The 9,831-nt window shown below is 48.4% G+C and overlaps 1 gene segment (V, D, J or C); it reads right to left on the minus strand.

The window, feature by feature from the left end:
* Window positions 1-1,191: 1,191 nt before the first annotated feature.
* Window positions 1,192-1,850, minus strand: LOC119869118. The segment is given in 2 exon segments: window positions 1,192-1,577; window positions 1,690-1,850. Coding segments are annotated over 2 exon segments (444 nt in total).
* Window positions 1,851-9,831: the final 7,981 nt, after the last annotated feature.

Below are 9,831 nucleotides of genomic sequence, written 5' to 3' on the forward strand. Positions count from 1 at the left end.
TCTGCCTGTGTCTCTGCCTCTATCTTTCTCTGTGTCTCTCATGAATAAATCAATAAAATCTTTAAAATTAAATAAATAAACTCAACATCTTTCTTCAAGTATTAGAGGATGCAAGTGAACAAAAAAAAAAAAATCCTGGTTAGGATTCAGCATTGATGAGAATGGAAAGGGAGTTATGTCAGAAGATCCAAATCTATGATTCAGACATAGATACTCTGGAATTGGTGCATCAGTGACAGAAGCAGTCACTCAATGAGCAAAAAGAACAGGCAATCATATTGAAGATGAGTAAGAGGATTCCATGAGTCTGGAAACTTCTAGAAATAGCTAAATGACCAAGGATGGAGATCCTGGATTCCTCAGAGGTCAGGTGGGAGGTGATCAGCCTGGTCCTGCCATGCCCATTCCATGTTTTTCAGCAGAAAGAGACCCTGTATCACAACCTGATAGGGGAGATGACCTTTCTGTGTCCTTTGAGGCCTTTCTTTTTCTTTGAGGCCTTTTTCTAGGAAGATGATACAGTGAATGTCTTTGGGGTCACAAGGGAAGGAATAGCACTGAGACCCAGGTGGTAGCCCTGCATGGACTTGGACCCATGTTGGCAACAGGAATAGCAGACACAGGAGCCACACACTGAGACAGAGCAGCTGTTGGGGCCTCCCCCTCCCAGCAGATGACAAAGGGGTTTCTGGTCTCCGTTCTCAAGGACCTGAGATTCTATGTGATCCTTGAAATGCTGTCACTGGAGGGGCAGTGAAGCATGACCTCATTCTCCTGGCTCAGCCCAGCAATGGCCAGAGAGCCAGAGCTGCCAGACATGGAGGCAGAGAATGCACCAGGGTCCACAGAAGGTCCAACCATCATAATACATGAGGATTTGACTGCCCACTCATGGAGCTGTTGGTAGCAGGACACATAATGGACACTCCTGATGTGTCCTGACTCAGAGCTGGATTCAGGGTCCCTGTTTCTGCCCTGACCTGTCATGGACTCTGTCCTCAGGGCAGCTGACCTTGGCACCCAGGAATCGGTACTCAATTTTAGAAAATCATACAATATCTTGATCCCAAGTACAGGCTTCAAGGAGAAGTTTAAGAGAATGTGGAAAAATTATAGATAAATTCCTTAAGGTGGTGTCTCAGACGCCTGTTTATATCAAACAAACAAAGAAGCACTGACTTGGCCAAACTTTCAGGACTGCACCGGCAGCCCCATCACAGTGGGGATGGCAGGTTTGTGTCTCACTTCCCCCGAGGCCCAGAGCACTGTGTGAGCACCAAGCGTGGTATCAAAGGACTGGCAGTAATAATCAGCCTCGTCCTCAGCCTGAAGCCCAGTGATGGTCAGGGTGGCTGAGTTGCCAGAGTTGGAGCCGGAAAACCGGTCAGGGACCCCTGACGGTCGATTCCCATCACTGTACACGAGGAGTTTAGGGGCCTTTCCTGGGAGCTGTTGGTACCAGCTCGCACCAACAATACCGATGTTGTTCGTGCTTCCAGAGCAGGAGATGGTGACCCTCTGGCCAAGGGACCCCGACACTGAGGTCGGCTGAGTCAGCACAGACTGGGCCCAGGACCCTGCAAGGGGGAGAGACACAGAGAGGGTGATGCTCTTTTCTACAGAAAAGGGGAAAAATTAGAGCCCATGTGCCCTCCCAGGATCCCTTCCCCTTTCCCCATATCCAGTCACCTGTGCAGTAAGCAAGGAGTGTGAGGAGGAGAGGGGACCAGGCCATGTTGGAGGTCATCAGTGATTGATCCTGCCTTCTGGGGACCCACAGCTGAGCAGACGTCCTCTAATCTCTCCCTTCCCCTATTCAACCTCTGAGAGAGGGAGGGGCCATCCATGCAAATAAGACCCTAGTCCCTGTGTCTTAAGACACAAAGGGCTAGGGCTGGGAGGGGCTGCATGGGACAGGGGTGCAGAGGTCCCAGCTATGAGCCCTGACACAGGCAGTATCAGGTGGCAGGTTTTCTGCTCTGATCAACCCTTATCCCTCAGAAACATGTGAAGGGTGCTCCCTGGGTCTAGACCTAGACACAGCATTGTACAACATAGTGACACGAGTCCATTAGGGATAACTCCTGCCTCCTCATTACACTGCCCAATGTCAAGTTCCTTAGGGCCAGGACAGATGTCCCCTTATGTGGCCTCCCATCCCCACAGGACACATTTTTCCCTATTCATGCTCCACATAGTGAGTCTGTCCACAGATCCCTGGGCTGTTCATGGGACAGGACTGAGGTGATGTCTCTTGTAGAATCACATAGATGAGGATCACGTCCAGAGCAGGGATGAGTCCACATTGACACCTGGCCAGTTCTATGCAGGAGGCTGATTTCTTTCCTCTTACCTGGTTCCTCTCTGTTTGGAGAGTCCTCTTCTCCCAGAAGTTCCCTCAGCACTGAGGACCAGGGAGCACGCTTTCCAGGCTGTGGGTAGAAGCTGTCGTGTGCATTGTAGAGGATTATACACTGGACATCCCTCAGAAATCTCTGCCAGGCCTGAGTCCCCAGCAGGGAGCACAGGGCCCAGCCCCCAGGACCAGACTCCTTAGTGTCTATGGTCCTCAGTAAGCACTGGAGTAGGGACCACAGGGCAGTCCCACCGCGCCCCCTGCTGGTTGCAGAGCACACACTCACCCTGGCCCAAAGACCTGAGTCCAGCTGGTTTCTGCAACTTACCAGGTCCCTGTCTATTCTCACATCTCTCATCTGATTTCTAGAGACGGCGATTCCAGTATATTGTACCTGATTCTTTTGTATCTCACACTAGAGTGGTGTTTCAATCTCAGGAGTTTCAGGAATGTACATCAATGGCAACTATTTTCACCCCAGAGAAGACCCTACACACTTTGAACCACTTCATTGGTCTGTGATTTTGGATAAACGTTCATTGTTAGTTTTCCATCAGTTTTGCTTCCAGATAAGAGTTTTTACCTACTGTGCCATAAATTGCCTTGTGTTGCACTACTTCAAGTTGTCATAAGAGAAAGATTGCCTGGGACGCCTGGGTAGCTCAGCAGTTGAGCGTCTGTGTTTGGCTTGGGGGTGATCCTGGGGTCCTGGGATCGAGTCCAACATGGGCCTCCCCACAGAGAGCCTGCTTCTCTCTCTCCCTATGTCTCTGTCTCTCTCACTGTGTCTCTCATGAATAAATAAATAAAATCTTAAAGAAAGACTGCTCTAATCGCTACCATGACAGAAGCATGATGTATGTCATTTTGCAGATTCTACGTTTACAGCACGCCACACTGTCAAAAAATAGAAAGAAATAGAGGAACCAATTCTTAGACATTTATATCTGAGCTTCTATCTTTGCCTCCCCCATGTGAAGAAACTTCTTTTCTGTCAACACTCAACTCCTGCACCAACATTATTCAATAGATTTGCCACCATGGGAGCTTTCCAAGTAATTTTGGATGAGGAGGTAAATATTAGAATTTATTGATCCTATGGTGTGTTTTTACCAAGTTCATGCTTATGTAAGCAAATGACAATTTTCCTGGTACCTGGTTTGGTGAATTGTCAGCAGATGGTCATACACCTGACCTGTATGTTGTAGTTCATTTGCTCAAGGACATTGTCTTCAGTGCTCAGAATATGCTCTATGATCCAGCCACTCCCTCTGGTTTCTTCAATCAGCAGCTGGAGGCTAATCATGTCCTTTCTTCTTCCCTGCAGGAACCCATTTAATCCAGTCCATGGGACTGTCACCTTCACCAAGAATGAAGTCTGTGTTCTTCTCTTGTTCTGTCCTAATATCAAGTGCTTAGTTCCCAACTCTTATTTGATCAATTCAGTCCTCCAAATATGAAATGTTCCACAAGCAGAAGTCATTGTCTTTGCCTTAGATCTATTCCTCTTTTTTTTTTTAAATTGAAGTTCGATTTGCCAACATATGGTATAACACTCAGTGCTCATCCCATCAAGTGATCTATTCCTCTTCATGGGAATCCTATTCCGGTGAATTCACACATTCATTCAAGAACCTGGTGTTGACTGTTGGGGGTTTACCCCCAAAGATTCAGGTGCAATGAAACGCCGGGACACCTGCATCCCGATGTTTATAGCAGCATGTCTACAATAGCCAAACTGTGGAAGGAGCCTCGGTGTCCATCGAAAGATGAATGGATAAAGAAGATGTGGTTTATGTATAAAATGGAATATTACTCAGCCATTAGAAATGACAAATACCCACCATTTGCTTCAACGTGGATTGAACTGAAAGGTATTATGCTGAGTGAAGTAAGTCAATTGGAGAAGGACAAACATTGTATGTTCTCATTTATTTGGGGAATATAAATAATAGTGAAAGGGAATATAAGTGAAAGGAGAAGAAATGTGTGGGAAATATCAGAAAGGGAGACAGAACATAAAGACTCCTAACTCTGGGAAAAGAACTAGGGGTGGTGGAAGGGGAGGAGGGTGGGGGTGGGGGTGAATGGTTGATGGGCACTGAGGGGGGCACTTGACGGGATGAGCACTGGGTGTTATTCTGTATGTTGGCAAATTGAACACCAATCAAAAATAAATTTATTATAAAAAAATAGAGACTTGTTGAATTCGTCCTTGGTGTCAGGCTAGGTTTTGAGCTTCGTGGATACAGTAATAACACATATACACAAAAGGAAAAAAAATCAAATGTGGGACACACAGCAAAGACAGTCACAGAGAAACATCTCCACGTAGGTGGTATTACCCGACCAGTGATCATCCTGAGTATCTGGAGCCCACTGACTGCTTAGAACCCCTCTCCTCCTACAGAACATCAACAATGACCTCCTCCATGCTCTCTCTGCAGCTTACCCTTTGCCTTCACACGTCCCTGCTCCATTCCCCGTGCCTGAGTGAAGATGTCCAGCCCTGCTCACCTGGTGTGGGTTTCCAACGCTCTAGGGGGCTTCGCAGATATGAGCAGAAATGTGCCCCTGTCCTCAAGGGAACAGAGACAGGAGAAAGAGGAAGGCTACTCCAGGTCAGCAGATGACTAATAAGCAAAAGAGGACTGCATACAAGGCTTGTGTTGGTCAGCAGCAAGACAAATAGATCCTCACACACATCCACTAAGTCTTATGTTTATGAAGATACTTTTACTATGTTGAGGCCTGTGTACAGCATATAAACACCACATCACTATTTCAAGGATACATTCTTGGAGCACACTCTGGGAGCAGCTAAGTCAAGCAGAACCCACCATCCACAGACAAGGACAGAGTTGAATTACCTCAGAGTGCCTGAGTCCAGCTTCTGAATCAGTCTGTGATTACAACTTTTTACAATATTCCCCAGCACCTGGCAATGCAGTGTTCGTCCTGTGTCCTGTCTACCAATTTCTCATTTTATTTTTAATTTATTTATTAAAGATGTTATTTATTTATTCATGAGACACACACACACACACACACACACAGACACACACACAGAGGCAGAAACACAGGTAGAGGGAGAAGCAGGCTCCATGCAGGGAGCCTGATGCAGGACTTGATCCCAGGAATCCATGATCTCGCCCTGGGCCAAAGGCAGGCGCTAAACTACTGAGCCACCCAGGGATCCCCAATTTTCTCATTTTTAATCTGTATTTAGGAATGTGTAATTAGGGGGTGCCTGGGTGGCTCAGTTGGTTAATCATCTTTCAGCTCAAGTCATGATCCTGATGTACTGGGATGGAGTCCTGTGTTTGGCTCCCCACTGAGCAAGGATTCTGCTATGCCACCTCCTTTCTCTTCATCTCTCTCACAAATAAATAAACAATAACTTAAAAGGAAATAATTTCTTATTAGGGCTCCAGTTAGAGGCAGGTGATAAACTGCTGGAAGCAATGGTACAGGGGTAAGGCCTGGAAGAGGCTCGTTCTTGGGAGACAGTGACCACTCTTCTCACTTGGCCTGTGACTACATGGAGGAGGGAGACAGGATTCCGTCCATGGTGGAGACACCAGCTCTTGGGCCTTCAGGACCCACCCGAGCCTTGGATCCCAGGTCTTATACCCTCCGCACAGTGTTGAGATGGACTGGCACCTTCCTACCCATCTGCTTCCTCCAAGGTTGGTATTTAACAAGAGTGAAGGTGCAAACTGAGAAGTCAGTTCTCTCAGATTCGCGGCCTGTGCTTCTCCCTCATCGCTGCACCCAGACTTTATCTCTCACACGCAGACATGGCCTCCCCAGGTGCCTGCACCAAAACCTGTTTATGGAGCTCACTTGCAAGTGCTTGAAAGTCCTCAGGCCCCACTTCTGATTTCTCAGGTGTCCCCCCAGGACTCCTGCCCCTCTGTGTTCCACCACGGAATGAAGCCCCTGAATCCACTACCCTGGAGTCTGCCCAACACCCTGTCCCAGATCTCATCTTGCATGGAAGAGTCCTTCAGCTCAGACTCAACAGACACTTACGATGCGCCTCCCTTGGTCCAGTCCCCATCCTTAGCTCTGGGGCGAGAAGGGAAACAGAAGACCCAGTTCTGCCCCATGAAGGCTCAGTTCTTCCAAGGACTCACTCCATACAACTAGCTCTTCATGTGGAGAATTGCCCTCCTCAAGGAGAGGAGACATTTCTGGTCACAGAGGAGACCCCCTTCTCTGTGCCTCTCCAGACAGGCCCTGATGTGGAACCCCACAGGTGACAGTTGTGACCGTGGACACCCTGCAGGCAGGGCAGTGGTTTCTACTCACTGTCCCTGTGCTCCAGCCAGGGCAGCAGACATAACTGATCACAGATGTCATCAGATCACACACCTGACAGATCTGAGCAGGATCCTGACCCTCACAGGCCTGTGGGGACATAGCCAGCATCCCTCAGGACCTTGAGCCTCCCAAACCCATACTGCCTCCTGATGGCAGGAATGTGTCCACTCTACCTGGAAGGGCTCCTGCCTTGAAGCCAGAGCCCAAGGCTGCTTTCTGTAGACATTCCTGCCCTCTTCAGAGCTGCTAGTCTCAGTTTCCAATGCGGGGAGTCCCGTGGATTTGGTTTGGAAACATGCCAGTCAGGAAAGTCAGCTGTGGTAAGTGAGGGGACATTGTGTACAGACCCAAGATTCAGAGGGAAGGGAAAACATATGAATTCCGCTAAAATATCATTGTCACTGTGGGTGGCACCATTCTTACTAAAGAAGACTCACTGTCCGGGCTTATGCTTGAAAATAAAAAAATTGCAGAAGGATAAATGTAGTGGTCTGACGGGCCTGCCATAAGAAGATGACTGTCCACACGTTCAACCCCTTTTCCTCCGTAGACCCCAGGGATGGCAGATGTCTGCCTTCTCTTGGAAGATTTGCATCTTTTAAAATGTGGTTAAACTGTGATCCTACAATGAACATATCATGTTTTATACGTGGGCCCCTTCCTGGGTAACATCTTAGTCGGTCCCAGCTTTGGGTGATTAGATACAAACTTGGAATTAATATCCACATGTGGATTTCTAGGCACTTGCAGTTTTTAATGATTGTGAATGAATCTGCTGTAATTATTCACATGGAGGTTTCCCTGTGGCAAATGTTTTGGATGTATTTATTTAATTTTACACTGGCATCTATTTAGAAAACACCCAAGATTAGAAACTGGTCAGTGCCAGTTATACTCATGTAGATAATAATATCAGATTAAAATAAGGGCTGACTTAGTCTTCAAGCACTTCATGGGTACAGTTGAGGTCCCATGATATTTTCAAGTGCAAAATAATTTCTTTCATTTAATTCAAATCACAAAGAAAAAAATGAATATAAATCAGCATAGACGTAAGTGTTCCCCAGCTGATGAAGACAAGAAATTTTTATTTTCATGAAGCCTCTTTGTCTACAAATGGGCTGCTCTGAGTAGCTTTGAGGACAGAAGGGATAGGAGGAGCCTCTTTTGCATGTGGTTCCCCTGGATGGACCTTGGTCCATGGCGTCAGCAGCAGGAGCATAAGAAACAGAAATACAAAAAATAGGCATTCCCCTGAAGACTAATGGGAGGATAGCATAGCGTTGAAACTTGAACAAATAGGTAAATGACCAAGAATAGGAACCCCAGATTCCTCAGATGTCAGGTGAGAGATGAACACAGTGGGCTTACCACTCCCTTGTCTCTGAATTGAGGTCAAAGAGATTCTGTGTCCCAACCAGATGGGAGCCATAGCCCTTCTGTGTCTTCTGAGACCCCTTGTCTAGGAAGGGGCTGCTATGAGTTCTGGGGGAATGGAGGGAAGGAGGAGCCCTCATTCCCACATGGTGTCCTTGGAAAGACGTGGGCCGATGGTGGCAGTAGCAAGAGCCTCAGAAACAGAAGCCACAGGCTGAACCTCACCAATACCTGGAGACCCATTCTGCCAGATGAGAAAAGTGTTCTGATCTCAGTTATGACAAGCCAGGGGATCTGCATGAACCCTGAGATGCTGTCACAGGAGCTTTAAGGGGGGGCCCCTTCATCCTCTGTCCTCAGCCCACAGATGGCCAGAGAGCCAGAGTTGCTGTTGACCAGGTGCTCCAAGGGTCTAACTATCATAGTAGATGGGAATTTGGGGGCCTATTCATGGGAGCTTTTGGTCTCAGGACACATATTGGACATTCCTGACGTGTCTTGACTCAGATGCAGTTGAATTCTGTGCCCCTGGTTCTTCCTTTACATCCTGGACTCTACTGTCTACACAGTCCCTGGCACCAGGAATTTCAATTCATTTTTATAAAATTCCCCATATGTTGCTGCCAAGGACAGGGTTGGTAGATAGATTTTAAGCCAATGGGGACAGAACTGTATGCAAAATTCTCTGCAGTGAGCCTCAGTTCTGGATTTCAGCCAAAGAGAAAGGAAACAGCTGACTTGGCCAGGAAGTCTGGGCAGCATAGGGATCCCCACTGCTCTGGGAATAGCAGGTTTTCCTCTAACAGCCCCACAGGCCTGGATCACCGGAGAAGCACTAGTAATCAGCCTATTTTTCAGTCTGGAGCCCATAGGTGGTCAAGGAGCCAGTGATGCCAAAACCAGAGCCAGAAAATTGATTGGGGACCCGAGGATCAATTGCTATTGCCATAGATGAGAAGTCTGGGGTCTGTCCTTTTGAGCTGCTTGTACCATTTCACACCATAATCACCAATACTGGGACTCTTCCAAGGCAGGAGAAGGTGACCCTCTGGCCAGGGCCCCAAGCACTAATGGCGGCTGAGTCAGTACAGACTGGGCCCATGACCCTGCAAGGACGAGAGACATAGACAGGTTGTGCAGTCCTGGTGAGCAGACCTCGGGGTGGGTGTGGTCGTGTAGGGGGGCAGGAACCTGAGTCCGGTTCCTGGGTCCCCTCCCCCAGTGCAAGATGGGGGACAGGAGTCCTGCAGACCTGATCCCTCAAACCAGGCTGACTCCCGGGGATTTCCTTGCAGCGTCCCAGGAGCATGTGGCGTAGTGAGTCCTCCTGTCTGCTGCGAGTCCTCAGGGGTGAGTCGTGTGTTCAATGAGGTGAGACCTGCCCCTCTTCATGTCCTGCAAGGGAATTTTCAGGGAGGATTGAGGACAGTGAGTGTGTGTTGGGAGGGATGTTTGCAGACTTTCAAACCCCAGGGGGAGGAGGAGTCACAGAGGAGCACAAGCTGAATGTCCAAGGTCAGGCTGCAGTGCCTGGACATCAGGTGTCATGAAGAAGTGGGGATGGAGATGAACCCCAAACTTTGCACCCACCTGCACACCCCCAGATCCCCAGCCACAGGGAGGCAGAGCTGGGGGTCTCTCTCATCCCTTCATCCCCCAGGGGAGGAGCACTGCATTCTGGTCACAGCTCCCCACTCCCACACAGGGTCACACCTCCTTGGATCAGTGGATGGGATGATGTCACCCTGTGCCCCATCACAGCCCCCAGAAAC

The sequence above is a fragment of the Canis lupus genome, unplaced genomic scaffold (assembly GCF_011100685.1).
Source record: "Canis lupus familiaris isolate Mischka breed German Shepherd unplaced genomic scaffold, alternate assembly UU_Cfam_GSD_1.0 chrUn_S1648H1841, whole genome shotgun sequence".
Classification (NCBI taxonomy): Eukaryota; Metazoa; Chordata; class Mammalia; order Carnivora; family Canidae; genus Canis; species Canis lupus.